General features: G+C 50.4%; 1 protein-coding gene across 2 annotated transcripts in view; it reads right to left on the reverse strand.

Annotated features, from left to right (window-relative positions):
• The window catches only part of TGFB2 (transforming growth factor beta 2), a 60,704-nt gene extending 35,092 nt beyond the window's left edge, over positions 1–25,612 (reverse strand). The window contains exons 1-2 of one of the 2 annotated variants that reach the window (XM_006094311.3): positions 25,237–25,612; positions 12,889–12,972 (exon numbers count right to left, since the gene is read on the reverse strand). In XM_006094311.3, the coding sequence (XP_006094373.1) occupies positions 12,889–12,972; positions 25,237–25,582 (430 nt within the window). In that variant the 5' untranslated portion in view covers positions 25,583–25,612. The remainder of the gene's footprint in view (positions 1–12,888; positions 12,973–25,236) is intronic. The other variant, XM_006094312.3, reaches the window with a different exon arrangement.
• Between the last annotated feature and the right edge of the window lie 459 nt (positions 25,613–26,071).

Below are 26,071 nucleotides of genomic sequence, written 5' to 3' on the forward strand. Positions count from 1 at the left end.
ATCGAACCTTGACCTCCTGGTTCATAGGTTGACGCTCAACCACTGAGCCAGGCCGGCTGGGCGAGGGAACCCTTTGCAACTGGCTTCATCTCATCTCCCAGACACCTAACGCAGAACCTGTCCGTAAGACCTCCTCCCAAAGGCCTGCCTAGGAAGGCGAAGGCAGGGGCTGCAAGCATCAGGAAGGAAGGAAGCGTCAACACCGAGCACAGCGTCCTGGTCAGCTTTCCAAAGTAGGGCCACAGCGAGGCCACACTTCCCCTGCGGGTGACAGAAGGTCCTGTTTGGAGGATGCTGGGAGGGCAGCCACAGTTGGGTACAGACACCCGAGTGGCTTCGCTGGCCCGGGAAGGTGCTGCTCAAGTGACCACAGGCCCGAACAGCAGCAGGGAAAGGCCTCGCTGTGCCCTCGTCACACCTGTTTTCTATCGCCCTCCCTCCCACTCCTTCCCCTCTGTCCTCCCGAGGCCTCCCGCTGCCTTCGCAACTGATGCTGTTTCCTAGGTCCCTTCTGCGTGGGAAAAAGAAAGGAAACACGCTGCAACATACATGGTGAATTAAAACCCAGGAGGGGCCCTAGCCGGTTTGGCTCAGTGGATAGAGCGTTGGCCAGGGGACTGAAGAGTCCCGAGTTCAATTCCAGTCAAGGGCATATGCCCAGGTTGCGGGCTCGATCCCCAGTAGGGGGCGTGCAGGAGGCAGCCAATCAATGATTCTCTCTCATCATTGATATTTCTCTCTCTCTCTTTTCCTCTCTGAAATCAATAAAAAATATATTTTAATAAATAAAAGTAAGGAGGGGACAGCTCATGGGGGGGGGCCTCATCTCAGGATGCATGTCGAAGAGGTGACATGAAGAAGCCAGATCTGTGGCCGAGAGAGAGAGAGAGAGAGAGAGAGAGAGAGAGAGAGAGAGAGAGAGGCATTCAGCAAGGCCTCTAGGGACCGCAGGCTGTATCCTTAGGTGGCATCTCTCCTGCACACCCAGGACAACGGACAGAGTGTCTCCCCGCCCACAGCCGCCCGAGCTCACAGGGCAGGACTGGGCTTGCCAGGGGTCAGGAGTCGGTCAAGCTGCGCCACACGGGCCGGGGGACCAGCACCGGGCAGGGCTTGGTGCTGGAGGAAGCCCAAGTCTCCCTGAGTGCGGAGACCATCAGGAGACGGTGCCCCGAGTTGGATGAGTCACCCCGCTGATTTGGGGGGTGGGGACCGAGGAGGGATGTCCCGGTGGTTAACCACATTTTACTGGGGTGTTTTATTGATCGCAGTTGCACGGAGAGAGACATGACTCAGACGTACGGCATCTGAAGGCGCGTGAAGCACCGGGTCCTAATGGGATTTCAATGTAGGGGATTGTCGTGAACTGTACCGTGAAATGTGAAGAGCTTTGCTCTGAACAGACATTATTTGATTCTGTCCTTTCTCAGCCGGAGAAGAGGCTGAGCCTTCTACCTGCCTTTCCCTGGAAGGCCGTGGCTCGCGTCTCCAGGGAGGGGGTCACGTCTCGGAAAAGTTGTTCATTAACCACCCACCTCGCCTTTGCATTCCCAGGGCCCTCTGTGTGAAAATATCATTCAGCGATTTTTTAAAAATTATTTTGCTTTGTGTAGGGTGGTTAGTGTACAAACCGGTCTCCACAAATAGGCTGTAAGCCATTGAGGGCAGTTACCATGCGATTATAACAATAAAAAGAATTTAAGGAAAAAGGAAAGCTACATTGCCAGGGTTGAGGGGCGTGCCATGGGCCACATTGCCATGGGAATAATGGCGTTCTGGTGGAAGGTAAGAAACTGAGGCTTGAAGAGGGGCTGTGCCCGATCCGATGTTGTGTGAGTGGAGACAGAGGGCCTCCGTCTGTGCCTGGGTGTGGGGTCTCCAGGCTGTTGGTGCTCGGTCCTACCTGTCTCACTTCTCACCCACCTGTGGGATTCAGGCACCGAGCCCTTGAGGCCATATACTAGTATGTTCAGTGGATATTTATGGAATTAAATGGAATAAGACAAAGAAAAAATCCCACATCATTGTTTTCAGGGACAGGGCCCTGAAGTAATAAGAGAGAGATGGGCCACTTCATTGTAGAAATTATTACTAACACAACTGGTCCTTTTAGGCAAGGTCTGGGAGTTTTAAGCCCTCCTGATAGGACAATGGGTGTCCTTCTGCCTTCTTACTCCTACCAACCTTTAAACACTATCTCTGATATTATTTTCCTCTTACAGAAATTGGTACCACGTTTAATTTTTTTCCCCTAGACTTTAAAAAAAATAATAACTTGCTTTCCTCTCAGTGTATGCCAACTTGAAATTGAAAATGTGGGGTGGAATTTCTGGCTTTCTATGATTCTCAGAATAGGAAAGCAAAAAAGTTAAAGGCTCCACTGATCCCCTTCAAGTGAGAACAAATGAATGAATGAACGAATGAGTTTATTTAATCTCTTTTATATGCAAGGCATTTTTGTGTGCTGGATAATTTTTTTTAAGTGCCATTAAGAAGTAGGTTTTTAAAAGCGAATTCCCATTTTCGAGAAGAGAAAAGTGGGGTTCAGACAGGGTGACTGACTTGCCTCATGCTACCCAGCCAGGACTTCCCCCAGGTCTGCCTCCGGCAAAGCCTGTGTTTTCTTTCTTCTCTATCACAGACTCGCTGTCACACTCAGAGTCATCTTTGGCTCATGCGTGAGTCACTTTCTTGGCTTATCAACAGTAGGTTGGGATAAAAAAACACACAAAAAAACACACAAATGTTGACATCTTCGCGGAGTTGAAAGAAAGGGACCACCGTCTGCTCTAACAAAGGAGAGAAACAGAGAGGCCCATTATAGGAGCGCGTCTGTCTAGACAGATGACTAAACAGGGGTCCCTCCAGGGTTAGACTTGAATTTCCTCCGTTCAGCCTGTTGGATACTTAGCAATAATAAAAAAAAAATTGCTTAAAAGCTGTAGTACTAATCCAACCCCGCCTACTCTATCCAGAGAGGAGTTTAAAAGCCATGTTGGTACAGCCTGCAAGTGTTACTAGAGTTTCAAGCAGAAATAAGGCTGCCACGAGAAGAACAAGAGCCCTAAAACGACTTGTGTTGTCTGGCCAAGGACCCAAGACACAAGCCTGACTGTCCCTTTGTACCTCCGGCCACAGCAGCTGGGACTCAGAGAGGGAGCAGAGACCAATCCAGGGGTCCCCGCAGGGCTGGCCAAGGCCAGAATGGGTCAAGGTTGGGCTTCTCTTTCCCAGGGGCTGACAAGTGGGTTCTCTCCTACTCCCACCTGCCCTGGGGACTTTGAACTTTTCCTAACTGATCATATGAAAAACGCTACTGAGAGTGAAGAAAGGGGCCATATCCTTCAATAAGGCTGAGGATAAGATATTTAAGGATATTAATATTGCTATGCTTAGTTTTCAGAAAGTTCCCACAGGTAGGCAATTGGGAGGGGGCTCCCAGGCCATGGGGGTCCCCTGGAGAAACTGGGGACATGCCAATGGGTGAAGGCCTCTCTCATTTCCCAAAATGCCCTTAGCAATACACAAAGCCCTATTTCTCTCATGGCCCCTATTTGCAAAATTCATTCATTCCCTCGTTGAACAAATATTTACTGGGTGCCTGAATCATTTCTTCCCATGACTGGGGACAGGTAGGACCGCTGGGAATGGATGATGGCATTTCTTAGGGTTCCCTTAGGATTTTAGATCACACACTCCCAGTGGTTACTTCAGAGTCAGACAGGCCAAGTTCAAGTTCTGGCTCTACCACTTACTGGCCGTGTGACTGTGGGGCCATGACTTGATGTCTATGAGCCTTGGTTTCCTTAACCCTTTATCACTGGGAGCGATAACAGTGTTTCTCCTAGAGGGGTAACATGCAGGTTAGCACGGTGCCTAATATAAGTGTTCAATAACTGGTGGCTCTCACTACCATTGTTATTCCTTTTATTTCTAAAGACAGAATCTGTCCTCTTTATCCATCAACACGCCCACCCAACTATATGCCTTTGCTTCATGGAGAAATTCACTCCTATGATGACATGGACAACTAGACAAAAAAAATCAGTTTTAGCAAAAGCTGGGTAAACCCCCAAAACAGAGGTTCTCAACCCCGGCGGCAGGTTCAAATCCTCCAGGGAGCTCTTTAAAACTGACACCAGCTTCCACTCCAGACCCACTGAGTCAGACTTGCTGGCGGTGCACCCCAGCTCGAATATTTGTTAAATGCCAACCCCCCAGGTGATTCTGACACCTAGTGAAGTTGAGCATCTCTGGGCTGGAGCTACTAAGCACAGACCACAGTCCTGACGCTCGATCAACGCTTCTCATAAAGGACCCGCTTGCTTTGACCTCGGAAGCCTAAGCCTGAGTCTTTACCGCGGGACCAGCGGACCTAGTCGGTTAGCCGTTCTTGGTGCTTCATCCGTGCAGTTTGGGAACAACCATCTGCTCTCTCCCTGACAATCACACCAGAGCAAACAATCCTCGAAGCCGCCGTGGCCTCAGTTCCCCAGGGCGCTGCCCTCCCCGCCCCTCCATGTGGACCACAGACGAGGTCAGTAGCCGCCTTGGGAACACAGGCCGGGAAAACAAAGCAGCCACCCCCACCGTGATGTGAACACAGACGCGTCCGCTCCACCTCCGAGCAAAGACACCATCCCAGCCAACGTTAGAAAAGCGTGGCCTGCCCCTCGCGGCTGCAGAAGGATCCGAAACCAATGAAGGCCCCAGCCGGTGGACAAAGTTCACGGTCAACGTGAACTCTGGCTGCAGGACTTGCATCCAAACACACAACGGGGCGATTCAGAGGCGCAGATGTCCGGCCCGGGCAACACAATGCTTTCGTTTCTGTCTGCTCTTTCCCACCGCTGACCCCCGGGGCGGGGTGCAGCATCGCGGCATCTGCTGCTGCTAAGAATAGGCTGTGGGGGTGACTGTGAACTTGCCAGCTCCAGGCACGCTCAGGGGCCATCGGCGCCCATGGAGGGCTGTCCCTGTGTCCAGAGTCACACAGGAGAGGCCCTCCCTGGGCCAGGCATCTCCCAGTTTGCTCACTGGACAGAGCAGGGAGGAGCGTGTGTCTAAGCCAGTGGTTCCCAACCTTTTGAGGGCCACGCCCCACCTCAGCATCTCTAAAATCCTGATGCGCCCCCCCCCCATCTAATTCTTATTATTCAGAAAGTGGACTCCTGTTCACGTGGAGGAAGCCTCAAAGGCCATTCACTTGGTCTAAACAAGCTTCCAAAGAACATGGCATCCATGAAAGAGAAAAAGAAAAGAACCAAAGGACAGTTGAAGTCCTGAGGAGGAAATCACTAAGAAATTGTTTTAAAAAAATTATTATTACTTAAAAAAAGTAATAATAATATGAAGTGATAGGAAAAAATAGCCAATAAAGTTTCAAAACATATAACAGAGAAATGAAATACATAAATATGTCACAATATATATTTATATGCTGTATCTGAGGCCCTTAGAACCATAAGAAATGCAAAAAAATTCACTGTTAATAACTCCTTCTCGAATTGCCCCCCTTAAACATCCAATTGCCCCCCTGTGGGCGTGTGCCCCACGTTGGGAACCACTGGTCTGAGTGATCTACTGATCGGCCAATGTCAGGAGACCCAGGTTCAAGGTAGACAGTATTCTGGAGAAGAACATAGTCCATGATGTTTAAATCGTTACGGTCCCATGAAACTCACACACAGAGATAGGAACCAGGAACACCGCGCTCCTGTGTGCTACCAACAAACAGGTAAGCACCGCAGATGTACGCTCTTGTGCAGACTTAGCCTGGGTCCTCTCTGCGGACACATCCGCCAGCCCCTGTGGGCATGTCGGGACCGCGGTGGCAATGGGAGGGCCTGAGGCTGAGGGACGCCCCTACACGTTCTGGCGGTAAGCCCGATTCCAGATTCTCCCTGACACACATAAATTTCCCACAACATATCAGGACTTGCGTGCCTCTCACACCAGGCGAACGCGTCTCGGTTGGGGGAGCAAATCATATCAGGATGGAGGAGAATGACACTCCTGTCTGAGAGGGAGCAGGATATTGAGAGATTTCATCATGGCGGGCCACCTGACACCTGTGAACTGTTTCTTTCTGGAATTTTCCATTTAATATTTTCGGACCACCGTTGAGCACAAGTCACTGAAACTATGAAAAGCAAAACTTTGGGATAAGGGGGACTGCTGTATCTAACATTTTTTAACACAAGTGAAATCTCTCTTTTCCCCAACTCTACTTCTACTGGGGTAGATGGTATCCCTTGTTCAAAACGTCTGTCTCTCTCTCTCCTGGGTCCAGGGCGACACAGTCCCTCTCTTATGCGCCCCTCCTGTGCTAGTGACATTGGGCGTGGCCAAGGGCACGAAGATGTCATGGAGCAGTGCCAACCCCCAATCTTTGTGCTTGAGATGAGGGAAAGAGCGCTAAGACAGTGACCTTGAACTTGTAAAAATAATGCTCTATTCCACACAGTCCCATTATGTCACGCCCGTCATGGCAGAATGGATTTTACATGCAACAGGTCAATGAAGTTCCTGAATGTCCCCACTCTGCATCACCCAGGCCCGCTAGGACAGTCGGGCCCTGTCCTCCAGCCTCAGTATTTCCAAGAGGGTCTCCCAACACCTCAGTCTTTTTTCAAAGACCACGCTAAGTGCTTCTGTCGTTTCGTGGTCCATCAAGAGCGTAGCAAGTTTACAGAGTGGGAAAAACAACACGAAAGGGCAAACTTTCTCCTCCCAGGAAACGTAAGCAGCTTCCCATTGCTGCCTGACCACTGCCAAACTACACTTTCAAAGGTCACCTTTCAAGCAGCAAATGTCACCTCCCCCGAGAAGCCTCCCGTGACCTCTCTAGATCTAGACCAAAGTGAGCCATTCTTCTTCTGACCTCTCGGACGCCTTCCTTACGAGCAACCGCACGGCGTTGGCTTCTTGGTTGTGTCTGGGTTGGACTCCTGACCTCCTCACTAACTTGCCGGCCCCTGCAAGCGGGTCGATGCTCTATCCCTCATCTCCTGGCAGATCTCACTGGTCCAGATTGATGGAGGGATGATATCAGCTTCCCAGGGTCAAGCCTTGATGTTCAAAACTTAAAAATTAGAAAGCAAACTCTGGTCCAACAGAAATGCTTTTTGACTGATAAGAGGCATAGTTTTGCAAATTCCTTGGCTTATGACCTCGTTTCGGGCCCAGCTGGACAATCCAGGGACCCTTCTAAGCCCGACTCTCCACTCCATACACGCAAAGTGGTCTGTCATCCTCCGAGGCCGGCGCGTGGCCACCTCTCAGCCTAGTGCCACCTGTCCCTGGCCACCGAGTCGCCGATGGCTGTGCCCAGGCGTGCCAGCAAGAACCAAACCCAACAGCTGTCCTTCCACACTTGTCGGCACAAGACGGGAGACCCGGGAGGCTATTTTCATACCCAGGAGGGTGCAAAGCTAGCTTCCTGCCAGCAAGGAAGGGGGTGGCTTTCCGTTCACTCCGGAAAAACAATCCCCCCGAAACATATTCTACATCCAGAAGCCCCTGCAGCCTGCCTCCCAAATTATTTGCTAAAGAAAGAACTCCGGTCAAGTGGGGTCTGTGTGGCATTCACAGCCCAGCTTCCCCTGGGAACGCAGCCGAGAGGAGGACAGTAGTGAGACAGCATCCACGCTCGGTGGCTCCACAACAGCCACTGCGGCGAATTCCACAGGCCGGGCACTGGCTCTTTGCCGCCGCCTTGCTCACCTGGGGCGCTGTGCCCCACTTAGCCGCCTCCGGGACCCCGGGGCTATAGCCACCCTTCTCCCACCCCGTTCATCAGAGGAAACTTCCCAGCCTTGCCAATGGCCTCCAAGGCCCTACACGAGCTGTCTGTCCTGATTTCTCTAATCTCATCTCCCAGGACACTTCTGATAATGCTGGAACATGTCAGCAACGGGACCAGCTGTCCCCTCGGCCAGAAATGCTCTTCCCCAGAGAGCCCCGGACTGTTCTCTGACCTCCTCCTAGTCTCTGCTCAAATGCCACCCTCTTGATGACCCTCCTGGCCAACTTATTTATTTTTAAAGATATATTTTCATTGATTTCAGAGAGAAGAAGGGAAAAGGAGAGAGAGAGAGAGAGAGAAACATCAATGATGAGAATCACTGATCCGCTGCCTCCTGCACGCCCCCTACTGGAGATGGGCATGTGCCCTTGACCGGGAACTGAACCGTGACCTCCTGGTTCATACGTCGATGCTCAACCATTGAGCCACACCAGCTGGGCTCGGCCAGCTTATTTGAAATTGCAATTCACTTCCCCATCCCCATCCCTGCTCTTCTTTTCACCCCATAACAGTTCTCCAATCCTACCATCCCTTATGTTTTCAATGAATTATCCATCTTCCCCTTCTAGCCTGGGGAGCTCCTCAAGGCAAAGTTCTGGGCTGTTTTATTCACTGATGGTATCACTAGTGCCCAGGTGGGTGCCTTAACGCATGGCAGACACACAGCCACAAATACTCTTCAATGAACTCATCTGCCATAGGAAGGTCTTCTCTTGACCTCTGTCTTCCCACGAGCTCTGCCTACATTTGACATTGATCTTAAGACTCTCTACTCATAGTCAATGTCGACTCTTTTCATTGAAGGCTTGTTGGTCGGGCAGCAGAATTCACACCCTCCGTCATTCTTTTCCTACTTCAACAGCCATGGGGGCTGCTTAGCAACATGGCCTGTCTTGCAGACATGGGCATTTCTCTAATCATTTGACGGCCGGAAACGCGCTAGAGCAGTTAGAGAGCAGCTGTTCTGGATGGTTCCACAATAGCATCAGGGAAACAGGAGAAAAGACCAAGTCATTCAGCGCTAACTCTTCTCCTGGGGAGCCGGTCAGATTTTCACCTGCCCTGAACCTCTGGCGGAGGAAAAACTCCAAAGCAAAAGTTGCAGTGGCTCGACGCTGAGTTTGGCCAAGAGAGTAGATTTTACATCCCACTGTTGGCTGGAGCCTCAGCCGATGGAATGTCCCAGAACAGGATTCGGGCCATGAAGAGGTCGGCAGGGGGTGAAACTCTAGCCGTCGGTTTATACATTATAAAATAGATGTTGCGTACACATTACACACTGGTTTTGAAAATCTTCTCACTCCACCGTTGCCCAGGTGAAGGACTTTGAGTGGGAGAATTCACTCCTGGGCGCAGCTTCCACACTAGGCGTCCACCTCCCTCCCCAGGTGACTGACTTCCTTGCACAGGCACCACCATCCCCTCCGGGGTGAATAGGTGTGGTGCGTGGGATTCACAAGTCTACCTCCACATCTGTGTGCATCTGGGGAAATGGACAGTCCGGGGAGAGATGTGGCTGGGCTGTGGATTGAGGGCCCCGCACTTGCAGGACCAGTGGGTGGAAGAGGCCCCGGGGGATCTGAATCCTCTGGGCTAGGACTGCAGTGAACAGACCCACCCAATCAGAGCAGCAACAAACTCAGTGACACAGGAATGACCCGAAATGCCACTCAAATATGCAGATTGCTGGTCTCCGCCCACCCCAGCCCCACCCCCTCTGCAGGTCTAGGAGAGGCCAGGGAATCTGCTTCCAAAGACACCTCAGGAGACACTTTTTATATTATTACTAGAGGCCCGGTGCACAAATTCGTGCACAGGTGAGGTCCCTCGGCCTGGCCAGCAATCAGGGCCATCTCGCCCAGCCTAGGGGGAGGGACCACGGGTGGTTGGCCAGCCAGGAGGAGGGGCCAAGGGAGGTTGACCGACCACAGGGAGGGACCACAGGAGGTTGGCTGTGGGAGTGCACTGACCACCAGGGGGCAGCTCCTGCATTGAGCGTCTGCCCCCTGGTGGTCAGTGCTCATCATAGCTACCAGCTGGTCGTAACAGTCATTTAGGCTTTTATATATATAGATATTTTTTAATCCTCACCTGAGGACATGCAGGGAGAAAGAGAGAAATCAATCAGTTACCTTCCATCTGTGCCCCATTTGGGGGTTGAACCTACAACCCAGGTAGGTGCCCTGACTGGGAATCGAACCCACAACCTTTTCAGTGCACAGTGCACAGGATGACACTCAGCCAACTGAGCCATCCGGCTGGGCTCGGAAGATACTCTGAGAAACACCATCTTTAAATCTCCCCCCAGCTCCTTAAAGCCTCTTGCTCAGTAAACATGTGGAGAAAAATAACCACCCAAACAAACCTGAAATCGCTTTCCCGACCCTTAATCCATTCATTCCTGGACAGACTGTTGCTTATCTTCTGGATTTTTATGTTTTATTAGAAAACCTCTCAGGCCGACTAACATCCTAACCAATAGTTGGGGGAGGGGGGGCGCGGAGGAAGGGGATAATGACTTTAACAAGAGAAACAAGCTCTAGCAACCACAGGACCTGTGAGGAGCAAGAACAATTGCATCCACCCAGCAGGGGGTGGTTGAGCCTTGACCTAGGAACCAGGAGGTCACGGTTCCATTCCCGGTCAGGACATATGCCGGGTCTGTGGGCTCGATCCCCAGTGCAGGAGGCAGCCGATCCATGATTCTCTCATCATTGATGTTTCTCTCTCTCCCTCCCTCTGCCTTCCTCTCTGAAATCCATAAAAATAAATTTATGTGTTGAAGGCTGAGGAAGCCTTGGGGTCCCCAGTTCCATCATCACTGGGGCCAGCACAGCCGTGATCCCCCCCCCCCCCGGAGCGAGTGAGAAAAGCACAAGGCGCCCCCGGCCCCGCGCTGCCTCCAGCCGCTCCCAGCGGCTCCTTGGGACGGAGGGGAGGGTCACGCAAGGTGACAGCGATGGCCCTGGAGCTGCTTGGCACGGCCGGCCGCACGCAGCACGGAGAGACTCACCCTGACCCTGGCCGCCTGCCGCTTGGCATCGGCTCACTTACATTTTTACTCAATTACTATTTCTAAGAACAGAGACACACACAAAAATAAAACGCAGGGCCCCACCGCTCAGCAGTCTCGCGTGGAAGGGCCGAGAGGGGTCTACAGGGTTTTCCCAGCGGCCTAGAAGCGGGGTGTGGGGGGGACTCTGGGGGCAGCCTCTGCCTCGCTCCCTGTCCCCACCCTGGGAGGCGCTCCTGATGTCCCCACGGTGGGTTTCTCCTGTGTTTTCATCAGAGAAAGAGGGCAGCTTGCAGCCGTGCGATGCCTGAGAGCCACCCCAAGGGAGGCGTGTCTGGGAAGAGCAACCACACACAGAACACCCCTCACCCCTGGGAGGCCTCTCTCTCCCGTGTTTCCTAAGGGAGGGAGAGGGAAAGGAAATTGATCCAGAGTCGTAGGTAAGCCCACAACAACATTGAGGGGCAGGATTCCCGAGGGGACGCAACAGGAAGGCCAAAACAACGAAAAGTTTGGGGTCTGGGCAGTGTGGTGGAGAGCAAGGGGCCAGACCTGGGTTCGGATTTGGGCTCTGACACCGGCCAGCTCGAGGGGAGGGCCAGGGTCTACCTCTCTAAGCCGGTTTCCAGAAAAATGGGCATTGCTACTGGGGTCCTTCCCAACCGACCAACGTGGGGAGGACCAGGAGGCTGTGTCTTAAGGACCAAGGGGTGTTTAACGAACGTTTTTCTCCTCTCCTTCCCTCCCCTTTTCTTTTCCAGAAAGCTACTGGGGGCGGGGGGATCAGACAGTTCACTCCTTAGTTAATAAGACAGTGAAATAAAACACACCTTTAGAGATGGACTATAAAATACAACCTGTCTCACCAAAGAGAACTTTTTATTTTTCACGTGGCAGCTTCTAGCTAGCCACTCTGAGGCATTTTGGGGGGAAAAATAAGTGTATAATCTCGGTAGAATCAGTTTTGTTTTGTTTTTAAGGTTTTTTTGTTTTTGTTTTGTTTTGTTTTAGGAAATCCCAGCTTAGGCCACTGTGAATAAGTCACCTTCTTCCTTGATTCTCAAGAAGCAAAGTTAAGCATGATAAATTGCAAAGCAGGTTACGCCAGGGAATCAGACTTCTATGCGGGTAATCAACACATTTCTTTTGTCCCTATCTGGGAGCTTTGCCCACATTTAGAATCCATATAATCCAAACCTTCTCAGAGCCTCAAACATGCAGCGTGAACCAAGGCCAGCATTACTGGTCCACTTCCTCTCTTTCTAAGCACGGGTCAAGGGCACCTCGGGCCACCGAGTTTTTCTGGTGTCAGCAACATCTCAATCCCGTCTTTGCTGTGGTCTCATTGCCCTGCATGAAGTAGGCACCCGGGAAAAGCCGGCTGAATTGATTCATGCTCCAAATCAGAAAGGAATGAGACCTCTGGCTTCAGTGACCCCCGGGCCGGACAGGTGGCACTGGCTCTGAGAGTCGGGGCTAAGTGGTGTGAGCATGTGGCACGCTCCCAGGTCTTGACCCATAACAGCCCATTTCTCATGCAACCCAGAAAGGACAACAGGAAGGTCACACACAAGGGCAGCAGCATAACTCTCCCACAGGCCTCCCTCTAGAACTTCAAAGGAAAGGGAGGGGGGAAAAAATCTCCTTTGCATTAATTGAGCAACTACTATGTGCCAGGAATAAGGACGTAGATACAAATAAGATACACACACACACTAAAGGGGACCCTGGACATTCTGGTCATTTGGGTCAGCCCTCCCGAGAGCATTCCTCCATGGGGGCCAGGGGGGGTCAATATTTTGAATCACTCTATGACCCCTGGAACACACAATCCATACACCCCGCAATCCATCCCATCACTAGGGCAACCATGCCATCATAGGATTTCCAAGCGATTCGTGGGTGTGTCTCCTAGAAGACGGCTAACTGCAAAATTCAGGGGCACCTTTGCGAGGGATCAGCGACAAGGCTGCGTGGCCTCTGCCATTTCCCCCACAGGAGACAGACACTAGCGATAAAGCCGCTATTACTACGTGAAAGGAGGTAGAAAGCAGACGAGTGTACTCACCAAGGTACCCACAGAGCACCTGGGACTGCCTGGAGCAGAAGCTGCCCACTGAGCCAGAGGGTGTGGTAACAACTGGGCAGACAGCTAGGAGTTTTAAAAAGCACAGTCATTAGCTATTTGGCTGACGAGAAGCCTTGCACAGAGCTATACAAAGACTCAACGCGGGAGAGGGACTCAATGAACGTTCTTATCATTTTCCCCGGAAATATAAGGTCCCTGCTACTCGGGGGCAGGGGACGCGACACCGAACACTTACAGGGGGCTCTGGGTTCTGGGCCCAGCTTTTCGGCGGCCCTTCCCCGGCAGGCAGACTCCTGGATTCGGCGTTCCCCCTAACATGTTCCCGTGTTAAAATAACAATGTCCAATTTATATACCGAAATGTTAAAATAAATACCGTGACTTCTATTAAAGACGGCTAGGGAAGGCCTTGACCTCCTTTGACGAAAGACAGACTACCTATTAAGAATAAAAGCCTGCTTTTCATTTGGTTGGCCGAGATTTCGGGTTTCTTAAAACCACCTGTCATCATTTCTCACCCACACGTGAGAACTCCTTCTCCAATGAGTTCAAAGTACACGTGTATATTGGTCTGGGGCTGCTCAGCGATAGTTGAAACATTCGGGGCTCCTTGGATGGGATAAAACGTATCTTCCATGGTTGCTATTTTTTTAAAAAATATATTTCTATTGATTTCAGAGAGGAAGGGAGAGGGACAGAGAGATAGAAACATCAATGATGAGAGAGAATCATGGATCAGCTGCCTCCTGCACGCCCCCCACTGGGGATTGAGCCCGCGCAACCCAGGCATGTGCCCTGACTGGGAATCGAACCGTGACTTCCTGGGTCATAGGTCAATGCTCAACCACTGAGCCATGCTGGCCCGGGCCATGGTGGTTATTACATCCTGAAATTTGGAACTTTGTTTCCTTTGAAGTATCAGCAACTAGCTGATACTTGTATATGGCCCACCATATTCTTCTTAAAGAAAAAAAAGTACACCAAAAATGGAAGAGAAAATATTATTAAGGGTAGTCGAGTCCAGTATAAATACAGGATTTTTGCATGAGATAAGGTAGATCCGATAAACCTTGGGACACATCACCTGATTTTGCCAGGCCCCTGTTTCTGTAAAATGAAGTGGACATCAGGGGACCTTTGCGGGTTATTAGAAGATTGAGCTGAGATGATCTACACTAATAAAAGAGAAACATGCAAATTGACCATCCCTCCGCTACACCCACCAGCCAATCAGAGCGAGCATGCAAATTAACCCAACAAAGATGGCGGTTAATTTGCATACACAGGCGCGGAGCGAAGATGGAAGATAGCATAGAAGGAAGCCAAGTGCTGCAGAAGGGAGCAAAGCAGCGGAGAAGGGAGGGAGCTGAGGCAGCGGAGAAGGGGGAGAAGCAGGAAGCCCTATTCTTGCAGGAATAGGCCTGAGGAAGCCCTATTCTTGCAGGAATCTTCCTGCAATGGGCTTCTAGTATATATATAAAAGAGACTGAAAAATAAAATGTAGTCAAGGGATGTGATACGTGAGTTACCTAACCTAGTGAATAGATGAACCCCTGACTGCCTTCCAGGCCCGGCATGAATATACTTCTCTCCTCACTCCAGGCACAGCCTGGAAATTCACCAGGGGCACATCTCCTAGAAACACCTGTCGCGATGCAGACCTGACCTGAGAACTGTTTTTGACAGAAGACAGCGGTCGTATGGACTCCTCATTTTGTGTGTTTTCCAGATTTGTGCCTCTTATCTCTCGACGTGAAAACTGGTAGGAAAGACTTTGCCCTGCCCTGGAGCTTACCCTCGCCGGCATTCAGCAAACTCACAAGATCCCCAGCCACCTGTTTGCACACTTGCATGGATCCCACTTCCCAGTGAAGCCCTCTCTAGCGGGGACCTGGGACCCTGGATAACCCGCATGGCAGGGAGGAGCCCACGCCCAGGCCTCTGTAGCGCCTGCGATCACATTGTCTCGGACGCCCTTGCCAGCTGACATCTGTGCACACGTTCTCCCCAATAAGCAGCCATGCTGTCTATTTTTAGAGCCTTTCCCGGAGTCTCCTGAGGGAGAAAATCCCCCCAGATAACCAGTCCGCAAAGACAGGAAGCTCCGCTGGGCACCAAGGCTTTGTCACAAGATCAGCAAGTCAAACAAAGCCTTTTGGGGCCGGCCTGACCCCTGGAAAGAGATGCGGAAAGTTACCTTCCACAGAAAGCTCAGTTTCACCCCACAGAGGCAGAGTAGGATGCAGGCTGTGCTTTCTCGTCCCACTGTGGCCCTATGCGTTTCTGGGGGCACTTCACTCCTTTTCCTGGGAAATAGCACCTTCTTCAGGCCAGCGGGGGGTTGCGGGACCATTCTCTTCATGGGATCAGAATCCCTGGAGGAGCTCTAACCAGTTTGGCTCAGTGGATAGAGCGTGGGACTGCAGACTGAAGGGTCCCAGGTTCAATTCCAGTCAAGGGCATGTACCTTGGTTGCGGGCACATTCCCAGTGGGAGGTGTGCAGGAGGCAGGTGATCGATGTTTCTAACTATCTCTCTCCCTTCCTCTCTGTAAAAAATTAATAAAATATATATATTTTTAAAAAAAAAAGAATCCCTGAAGTGGTCCCAGATCACCCAGGGTAGTGGTCGGCAAACTCATTAGTCAACAGAGCCAAATATCAACAGTTACAACGATTGAAATTTCTGTAAGAAATTTCTGTAAGAAATGTCTGTAAGAAAGAGGTAAAGCCATTCTTGCTCAAATGGTCCCTTAAGCAGAAGGAAATGTCATGAAAAATGCTCCCAGGCCCTGGCTGGGTAGCTCATTGGTTAGAGCATCGTCCCGAAGCGCCAAAGTTGTGGGTTTGACCCCCAGTCAGGACACACGTACAAGAGTCAACCAATGAATGCATCAATAAGTGGAATGACAAATCGCTGTTTCTCTCTCTCAAACCAACACATACATTTTTTAAAGTGCTCCTAAATTCCATTTCAAATTCAATTCCTGCTGCAAACCCTCCACACACACCTCTCTCTGGCGATAGCCGTTCCATGAGTGGGCCCTACCATTTCCTCTCCACGCTACGCCACAATGAATTTGTACTCCACTTAGAGACGGCCCAGCCAATGGTACTGAGGGAGGGCACACCGCTGATGCCAAAGGAACCAGGCCTGGGGTCAGCGTGGCTCAAGACCCACCTTCTAGCACAGCCATGGGCAAACTACGGCCCACGGGCCGGATCCGGCCCGTTTGAAATGAATAAAACTAAAAAAAAAAAAAAAGACCGTACCCTTTTATGTAATGATGTTTACTTTGAATTTATATTAGTTCACACAAACACTCCATCCATGCTTTTGTTCCGGCCCTCCGGTCCAGTTTAAGAACCCATTGTGGCCCTCGAGTCAAAAAGTTTGCCCACCCCTATTCTAGCATCTGAGGACTGAGGAACTCATGAAGTCAGGCACAGTTCTAGCCACACAGCTTAGTTATTGATGGTGATGTTTGCTGACAGGGGAATCTTCTGACATGTATCTCTCTCCAAGACAAACTAAACCCAATCACCTCATTCTCACCAGCCCTGAGGAGGTGATATGGTGGCCATCCAGGACTTGCTTCACGGAGCTGGCCAATGACTTCCATGCACTCCCTCAACAACCCAAGGCTTGATCCCATGAGGAGGGACAAATGAATGGCTGGGTGATTGTTCACAACAATATGACTTTTAACAGACATGTCTAAGGGTGACAGTGAGGTTTCCGAGCCCAAGGTGACAGCCAGAACACGGCTCTGTTTCTGCCCACGTACTGCCCAAGTCCGCGTTCTGGAATGTTCCATTCTCCGCTTCCCTCTCCTCAATTTCCAACGCCCAGATGCCACCTGTGTGCCTGCCTGTGGGGACAGAGCTCCGGGGCCTGTCCCATTACCAAAGCATCCATCGTCTGCAGAGAAATGTCCTGTCTGTGATGCTCTTTCCTCCTTTTATTTATTTTTTTTATTTCTTTTTTTATATATATATATTTTACAAGAGAGGAAGGGAGAGGGATAGAGAGTTAGAAACATCGATGAGAGAGAAACATTGATCAGCTGCCTCCTGCACAATCCCTACTGGGGAGGTGCCCGAAACCAAGGTACATGCCCTTGACCGGAATTGAACCCGGGACCCTTGAGTCCGAAGGCTGACACTCTATCCACTGAGCCAAACCGGTTAGGGCTCTTTCCTCCTTTTAAAGTAGACTCAGAATAAGCCATTCACCTCCCGCCCCCTCCCCCCCTTGCTTTTCTCAGCCCCCAACTGAATTCTAAGAGTTACTGACAAAGAAGTACAACTTCCACAGTATTGTCATTTAGATGTCAAAGCAGATGGGAAGCTGAGGTTAAGTCAGTGGACAGGGAAATCAATGACCGGATACTAATAAAACCCAAAGTGGAAAGAATGACAAAGTTATTGCCGTTCCCTGTGGTAGAGAGAGAATGATTGATCCCTAATGGGTTTCGTCTGAGAAGCTTTGAGTTAACGATGCTGAAATGAATCCCACACTGAAAAATTAAGTTACATTTCTCAGGGGGAAAAAAAAGTCTATGTTTTGCCAACTGTAACTTGTGCTCTTAGAATGCATTAACAAATACTGTCTTTCTCGATAACAAACTTTGCATTCTTGTCCCCAAGATGAGGTGACGAATATAGATGCTTGTGACAGCGACAGCCTGAAGTGAAGGGTGAGCTGTTATGTGGGAGCCAGCTTGTCAGGCCCGATGGGGCATCTGACAGGGTGGAATGGATCAGATGGGGGAAGACCAGGGACAGAGCCAACGTCTATGTCACAGCAGTTTTCTTTGTCTTTCTGAAGACTGGGACGATGCTACAGATTTCCTGAAACAAACAACATCTCCCCGAAAAGCAGTCCCCCTGACTTCTCTCAGCACCTCAATGCTCTTCCTCAGGGATAGCCTGCTTCCTACTGACCCCCATGTGGGCAGCAAGGAAGGCCCCTGGGGAGGGGGCCCCCTCCCGGTGAACAGGGACACGTGGGACAAGCTAATGTGAGAGCCAACAGCTGCACCCAGACAACTTCCAGAAGGTTCGGGCCTCGAAACATCCAGAAAGCTTTGTCCGCTGGCCTTAAGTTCCTGAAGTCATTGGGGTTGAAGGAGCACCTAAGCCCCACATTTCTGACCCATCAGAGAGCTCATTGGAGAGAATGGAGGGGGGTCCTGGTCTCAAAGAACAGTTTCCTCAGCACCATGAGGCCTTCCCCCCATCTAACATGGCGAGTCCAAGAAACTCAACTCCTGCCCTAACCGGTTTGGCTCAGTGGATAGAGCGTCGGCCTGCAGACTCAAGGGTCCCAGGTTCGATTCCGGCCAAGGGCATGTACCTTGGTTGTGGGCACATCCCCAGTAGGAGGTGTGCAGGAGGCAGCTGATCGATGTTTCTCTCTCATCGATGTTTCTAACTCTCTTTCCCTCTCCCTTCCTCTCTGTAAAAAATCAATAAAATATATTTTAAAAAGAAAGAAAGAAACTCAACTCCTCACCAATGCAGCATCATCATGTTTTCTAAGATGTTTGTGGTCTTGCCTAAGAAGGCTTCCTTCTCAAGGGCTTCTTAGATGTCTAGCTAGCCCTACAGTCCCTATTTCCAGCCCTTTAGGTGGCAAAGGTCACCTAAGAAATAATCCGAGTGTGCAAAGAAAATAGATCCATTGAGTGGAACCTACCAGGAAAAGAATAAGATGAAGGTCCCAAGACATCCCAGGCTAGTGGGAGTGGCTTCTAGAACATCCATGTTTAATCACGTTTTAGTATGCCTAAAATCTCTCTTTTCCTAGCTCACAGTCAACGGCACGTTAGAGTGAATTGTCAGTGACGTTTCCTTCTTAGGGGCCCCTACGATAATGGTGCCCTTAAAATCCTTAGCGTTTGAGATGCAATGAGTTATGGCTGCCGTGCAACGTAGGCCTACAAAGCCAGAAACACAGCCAAGTGCTCTCTGCCCGTCCTTCTCAACCTCTTGCGGCCCTAGAAGGCCAGCCTCTTCGTCATCATCGCAGGTGAAGAAGCTGAGCCTGACCCAGGGAAGCTGAGCGCCATCGATGCAGATGCTCCAGAGGCGTGAAAACCAAGAAGCATTCAGGGAGGGTGGGGAAGGGGTCAAGGGGGTGCTTCACGCCACAACGGGGCCACCAAGCCGACCCAGGAAGCAAGGTGGTGGCCCCACCGCAGTCCAGTTCACCACCCACTTCCGGATGAGAGAGGTCAGAAGAGAAACGAAGCCACAGCAGCAACAACAACAAACAACAAACAACAAACAACACCCCGTTTGTGGTTGTCGCCTGATCGGAACTTCTCAGATTCCTCCCAAACACAGACAGGAGCGCGCTTTGCAGCCTAAACAAACCCATCAAAGAATCCCTCGTCTGTGATTCCACTGAAAAGGCCCGGAGAACATGGGATTCCTCGGTTTAAAAAAAAAAAAAAAAAGATCCGGGTTTAAAGAATATTGGAAAAGAAACACACACCATATGGCTTCAAAATGACAATGGAAACATTTGTTTATCTCTGGCCAGAGGCACATTTCGTCAAGCTGCTCCAAATCGGAGGAACGGAACCCAACCTCCCTCCGGCTGAAGGGCTGCCTGAGGGGAGCGAGCACATCTGGCGAGTCCACGTCCTCTGCAGCATCCCTCAGCACCGGAAATGCTCCATCAAGACAGATGCAGGGCCCTTTCCAGCCTCTTCCATGCAACGCCTTGGTTTGAGGTTCACCTTCCGACTAAACCTACAAGGGGGTGAGGGGGTGGGCAGGAGGGATGCTGACCAGAGTCCCAATTCCGTGGTTGGCCTGCACATCTCTCCCAAGGCCAGGTTCCTCCACGAACCTTCTAAGAATGCAGCAGGGCCCTAGCCAGTGTGGCTCAATGGATAGAGCGTCGGCCTGTGGACTGAAAGTTTCCGGTTTGATTGTGGTCAAGGGCACATGCCCGGGTTGCGGGCTCGATTCCCACTAGGGGGCGTGCAGGAGGCAGCTGATCAATGATTCTCTGTCACCATGGATGTTTCTCTTTCTCTCCCCCTCTCTCCCTTCCTCTCTGAAATCAATAAAAAATATATTTAAAAATAAATAAATCGCTCTAACTGGTTAGGCTCAGTGGATAGAGCGTTGGCCTGCGGACTGAAAGGCCCCAGGTTCGATTCCGGTCAAGGGCATGTACCTTGGTTGCGGGCACATCCCCAGTAGGGGGTGTGCAGGAGGCAGCTGATCGATGTTTCTCTCTCATCGAAGTTTCTAACTCTCTATCCCTCTCCCTTCCTCCCTGTAAAAAATCTATAAAATATATTTTTTAAAAAATTTTTTTAAAAAAATAATTAATTAAAAATGCAGCCTGAAGTGTGTTGTCATCTCTGGACGAAGGCCTGGGAGTTGGAGACCTCCTCGGTTCTAACCCAGATCTGATGGTGGATGGACAGTGAGTCACTAGCCCTCTTTCCCCATCTCCGTTTCCTCTAGGAAAGCGGACCTGTCACTTCTTGGTATCTTAGAGGGAAGATGCTGCAATCAGGTTACATCAGCGCTTCTGCACCAGGCAGAAGCCATCCTTCGAAAGGTGCAGCTCCGGAAGTCGCCCCCAGAGGTCGCTGTGGAGACACAGGGTGGGGCATCCCTCTGGGAGGTCAAGGGGTCCCCCGCTTGGCCCCTCTGGCTCCAAAGCCCAGCCTCCCTGGGCCTCACCTGGCAGCGAAGACTTGCCCAACAGTTTCAGTTATAAACAGTATATTTCTTTGAGGGTTTTTCCTAGTCCTTGAAAAGTCAAAGAAAAAAAACAGAGAGGAAATCCTGACAGAGTATGTGGCCTAAAGTTAAATGTAACCACAATTAGGCACTAGAGTTAGTACAAGCGATGATGCAATGACAACGAAGGAATTAAAGTGGGTCTGTTGTTTATTAATAACTCAGCCATTGTGGGAGTCAAAGGGTTCAAGTCTGTCTTTGATCTCTTTTTCTCTCTCTCTCCTTCCCTCTCTCTCTTTTTCTCTCTCTGTTTCTCTTGCACATCCACACACAGAGAATCTTAAAAAATAAAATCCCTGAACATCAAGCAAAAATACTACTATGTTCCAGCAACTGCTAATATTTTCCTTCCCTGGGCAACTGGCCCGTAGTCCAGCAACTTGTGCACAGAGAGCCCTGTCCCTGAATAGAACCTGAAGCCTCCCTCCCCGCCCCAGAACACAGCACTTTGGGGGTTATTCCTTCAACGCTCCACGATTTCCCTTGGAAAATGACAGGAGAAATAGAAAAGGACATTGTTTGGCATCAAATGTTTAACATTCATGTGAAAACAATGACGGAAGAAACCTCGCTGTGATGTTTCGGGCTGTATATTTTAGTTTATCTCATTCAATAGGATTGAATAAACCAACACGATTATTTATTTTCTTCGTTGCCTGGCCTGGAGAATCCACTCTTCATTAACATGCATTGTTTATTTCCCTTGCAAGGGAAATCCAAGATAATTTCTCACTTCTCTTTGTCCTGACTGATAGCACTGGCTGACCGAAGTTATGGAGGGGTGGGGCCACGCCAGGCCTCAGGCTCAATGAATGGGAAGTTCAGATGTCTAATTTAGGTGTTTATTACCATCATAATAAAGCATGGACTATACCAAATGGTCCACTTTCATGCTCCTATTTAATTAAGGTGACTTTCTGATTATCTTTCTATTCAAGGCTCTCGTTTTAATGTCCTTTGGATTGTAAAGATATTTTCTTTTTTAGGTGATTACTTTTCACATGGGACTACTAGCAGAATTCAGTAACGCCAAGTAACTATCAGGGGAATCGGGGCTTCTCAATGCTGGCATGCCTGACTCTTGGGCTGGATAATTCTTTGATACATGGGAGGGGCTCAGCGGTGGGTGTTCTAGGATGCTTAGCCAAATCCCCAGCCTTCCCCACTCAATGCCCACAGCACCCCTCCACTCCCAGTCAGGACAATCAAACATGTCAGATGTATCCTGGGTGGGGGCGGTGAGTGTGTGTGTGTGTGTGTGTGTATATATGTGTATGTGTGTGTGTGTGTGTGTGTGTGTGTAATCACCACAGTTAGAATCCCAAGTGCCTGATTAGTTAGAATGAAAGAGGGAGAGGAAAGAGAGAAAATGAAACGGTTTTGTCTCTTCCTTTTTAGGATTATCCAAGTCTCTACAGATTTTAAACTGTCCATCCTTGGACACCTCCTCTGGGTAAGGAGGTTACTCTCACTAAATCTCTAAAGCCGTGAGCAGTGTCTTTTGAATAGCTGTGCCTTGAACTTCAAATAGATTGTCAAAAGGACCCAGAAATCCACCAATTCCCACTGGGTAAAACGATCGGTAAACCTAAGCCTAACTCCACTTTGAGCCTTAAACTAACAGCATGTGAGAAGATCAATATGAATAAATTCAAAACGAATCAGACCCCTTCTCTAACTGTTGACACAGTATTATTTATATCCCCTAAATACCTTTCTTGACTAAAATTCATCCGAGAAAGTTGGCAACTGGCCAGTTCTATTCATATTTACTGTATTTATATAGCGCGCTGGGCCAAGGATAATATTTAAGACAAAATATGCCTGGAGGCATATACAATATCTCTTATATTTTTACTTTGAAATGTCCACGTTGCTAAAAATATTGAGTCTGAACCGTATAAAATGTGCCGCGAAGGGCGATCAGCGATCTGAAATGATATATGGCTCGCTGAGTATAATTAGAGCATATTTGTAATACTTGAGCCGGAGTCACTCCCTGAACGCTAATAAGTTGGGGGTAAAAAAAAATGAACCAGTGATCTTTCCCATGCCTTGGGCTCTGGGGCTCATGACCCTCACGAAGTCACTGCAAGCAGCGACAGGCACACTCCCTCCAGCAGCCACGAGCAAGTCCTAAAGGGGGAACGTTGGTACGGAAGCCAAGGCTGTACTTTCAATTTGCTGTTTAAAAATATGGTGGAGTGCTTTTCTCTTTTCTTCCCCCCCCCCCCACTTTTTTTTTTGGAAGGGTGTACTATATTCCAGTATAACTCGAAAGTGCTGGAAAATCAGTTAACCTACTTTCTGTGAAATGGTCCACAGTCCTTACACAGTAGGATGCAGTCTGCTATGGTTCTCGGCCCCTCAACACACATTCACAAGACAGGCTTTACAAAGCCTGTATTTTGCTTTAAGAACGTGCTTTAGGAAGCCTGTGTTTCGGTATGAAACGCCCACAGTATATTTCGAAAAATACTGGACTTCGGAGAGGTTTTCCTATCTTTGGTGGCTCCACGTGGGACGGGGAAGTTTCCACTTGCTGCTCTTCGCGGCCCTATCTGGAACCCTGACCCTGTGAGAATGTCTCCACTTTGGTGATGGCCATGACCCCAGGTCAGATCACTCAGCCCCTGGGACTGAGAGACGCTGGAAAGAACAGGGAATGGAGGCCCTCCTGGGTGACCTGCTCTCTCCACGCCTCTCTCCTGATGGATTCAGCCCTTTTCTGTGAAAAGCGCCGGCGATGCATCCGAGATTTTGCAGGTAAACACGCTACTGGGATGCCGAGTTCAGGGGCTGCATAACACACTGGCCCGTCTGCCCAAACAGCCGTGGAAACCACGCACGTGCAGGGGAAGGCACACTGACTCAGCCCCGGGTTCGATCTCAATGGCTTCGGGTTCATGACAATGAACCTTCTTGCCTAATATCTCCTTGGCTCCACCCCAGACCCAGAGCTTCGCTCCCGCAGGGAATAACCAGGGTGGAGTGTATTTATCACCATCATCATCACAACAATAAAACCGTCCTGCCTGCCAGGATCCCCTGCAGGAGAAGATGCAGCAAAAGACAGGCCGCTGGGAAGACCTGGGTTAGCTCCACAGGCTCACATTTTGAGACCGTCCAGTCGGAGACAGGGCAAGCCACAGAGCTGCGACTTGTCAAACGAAAAAAATATATATATTAAAAAAAAGAAAAGCTCCGCCCTATAACTAGAACCTCTGGGATCAAACGGATCAAGAGGGCCATATTATCTCTTTAGGAAAGACACCGAGATTCCGTGAAGGCAGCCGGCCAGTATATAGGGCATGGAAAGGGGTGGAGAGAAATGGGCCACCAATGAAAAGCTTACAACTTGGGGTTTGGACTACGCAAATATCGAAGCTTTTTTTTCTTTCTTTCTTTTTCTTTTTCTTCTTCTTCCTGGTATTTAACCCTCTCAGGTATCACGGATGCTTCTTTTTTCCTTTTCTTTTTTAAGGATTGGAACTAATTCTAAGCAGACTATCCTTTTCTCTCCCCCTCTCCCCCCACCCCAAGGAACTCCCCAATAAATCACTCGGCTCCCATTGCTACTGTATGCCAGCTGGCTTTGGGGACGCTGCCCTCAGAGAAGCAGGTTTACAAGAAGCAAATGAGCTGCCTTCTGCTCTCTCGGAGGCGCTCAGGAGTGCGGCCCGAGTCCCCGCAGGAGCTCAGGGCTCCGGAGGGAGAAAGAGAAACGCATAAGAAAGGCGATTTTGCTACACCGCGAGCTTCAGGAGGCAGGGTTGCGTAGATTCTGGAAAATAACGTGCAAGTCCACCCCCTTTCCGCACCGTCAGACACCAAGCCGCCCTCTCCACCGCTCCAGGTGACTTCCAAGAAGGGAGGGGGGGGGTGGTGCTGGGCACAAGCCGGCCTTTGGGAATGTAAACACCTGGCCGGGGCCACAGCCTCCAGAATCGGGGGTTAGGAGGTAGGTGTTTTGGAAAGGTTTCACCACCTCGGGTGTGTCTTGGCGATGGGAGCTGGAGACAATGGGGGAAGCTTGGGGGAGCCCCTTGGAGAGGTCGGCGGGGCGAGGGGCGCCTTCCCTTCCGGAGCCACTATTTTTAACCCTTCCTGCACCAGCTGGGCCGGCTCCGCGCCCGTCGGGGGAAGGAAAGAAACCCACCAGGATTCCCCTACTGCCCTCGGCCCCAGGGAGCGCCTCTCGGGGGACAGGGGGACGCCGGCTCCTAGCTGTTGGCCCAGCCAAGAATTTCAGGGGGGAGAAAAAAGAGAAGAACGCCCTTGAAAGGAAGGGGGGCTCTGGGAGGGGGGGAAGAAATGGAGAAAATACAGTGGAAAGGCAACGTTTTCCAGCCTTAGCTTCTCGCGCCCAGGAGTGGAAGGGGCGTGCGTGGGACGAGGGGCTGGGGACCGAAAGGCGGACGGGCCAGGGGGATCCCTGGCGTGGTGGCCCCGCTTGGGGAGCCTCGGGGCAACGCTCAGCCTCGGAGGATGGACACGAAACACACACACACACACACACAAACAAAAACCCCAGAAGCAAACAAGACGGCACTTACTTTCCGAGGGGAAGAAGGGCGGCATGTCGATCTTGTAGACCTCCTTGGCGTAGTACTCCTCGTCGCTGCGCTCTCGCTCGCAGGCGGCCGCCCGGCGGCTGGCCTTCTCCTGCAGCAAGTCCCGGGTGCTGTTGTAGATGGAAATGACCTCCGGGGGCACGTCCTCGGGCTCGGGGTAGTCTTCCGGGGGGCTGGTGAGCTTCAGCTTGCTGAGGATCTGCCCGCGGATCGCCTCGATCCTCTTGCGCATGAACTGGTCCATGTCGAGGGTGCTGCACGTCGACAGGCTGAGCGCGGCCGGCACCCAGTGCAGCAGCAGGAACGCGCGCAGCACACAGTAGTGCATTTTTTTTTTAAAGGTGAAAAAAGTTTCTTTCTTTTTCTTAAAAAAAAAATTTTTTTTTAAATGGTACCAAAAAATAAAATAAAATAAAAATAGAGGAAAAAGAAATGGAAAAGAAACCAACCAATCTGAAAACACAGGTCAGGTAGATTATTTTTTTTTTAATGCGAAACTTTTGCAGACAATCGAGTCACTGTCCAATAGTGTGAGAGAGAGAGAGGAAATAAAAAAAAAAAGGTATCTTGCTGGAGAATTCCTTTCAGAAGAAAAAGCCAGTCGTTCCCCAAGTGGAAACGGTCCTATGCGATGGGCAAAGGGAACCCTCACGTGGGGGGAGTTAGAAAAAGTTTCCTTGCAGCGACGAGCTGGGGGGGAAGAGAGGCGAGTGGCTAGGAGGCGGCAGTGGGTGCAGGAGGAGGACACGGAGTTCAGTGTGTCAGTTTCGGGCGCGGAGTGGCGGATCTGAACTCGGCTCCCGCGGCCAAGAGGGAA

Source organism: Myotis lucifugus, unplaced genomic scaffold (assembly GCF_000147115.1).
Source record: "Myotis lucifugus unplaced genomic scaffold, Myoluc2.0 scaffold_133, whole genome shotgun sequence".
NCBI classification, from domain to species: domain Eukaryota; kingdom Metazoa; phylum Chordata; class Mammalia; order Chiroptera; family Vespertilionidae; genus Myotis; species Myotis lucifugus.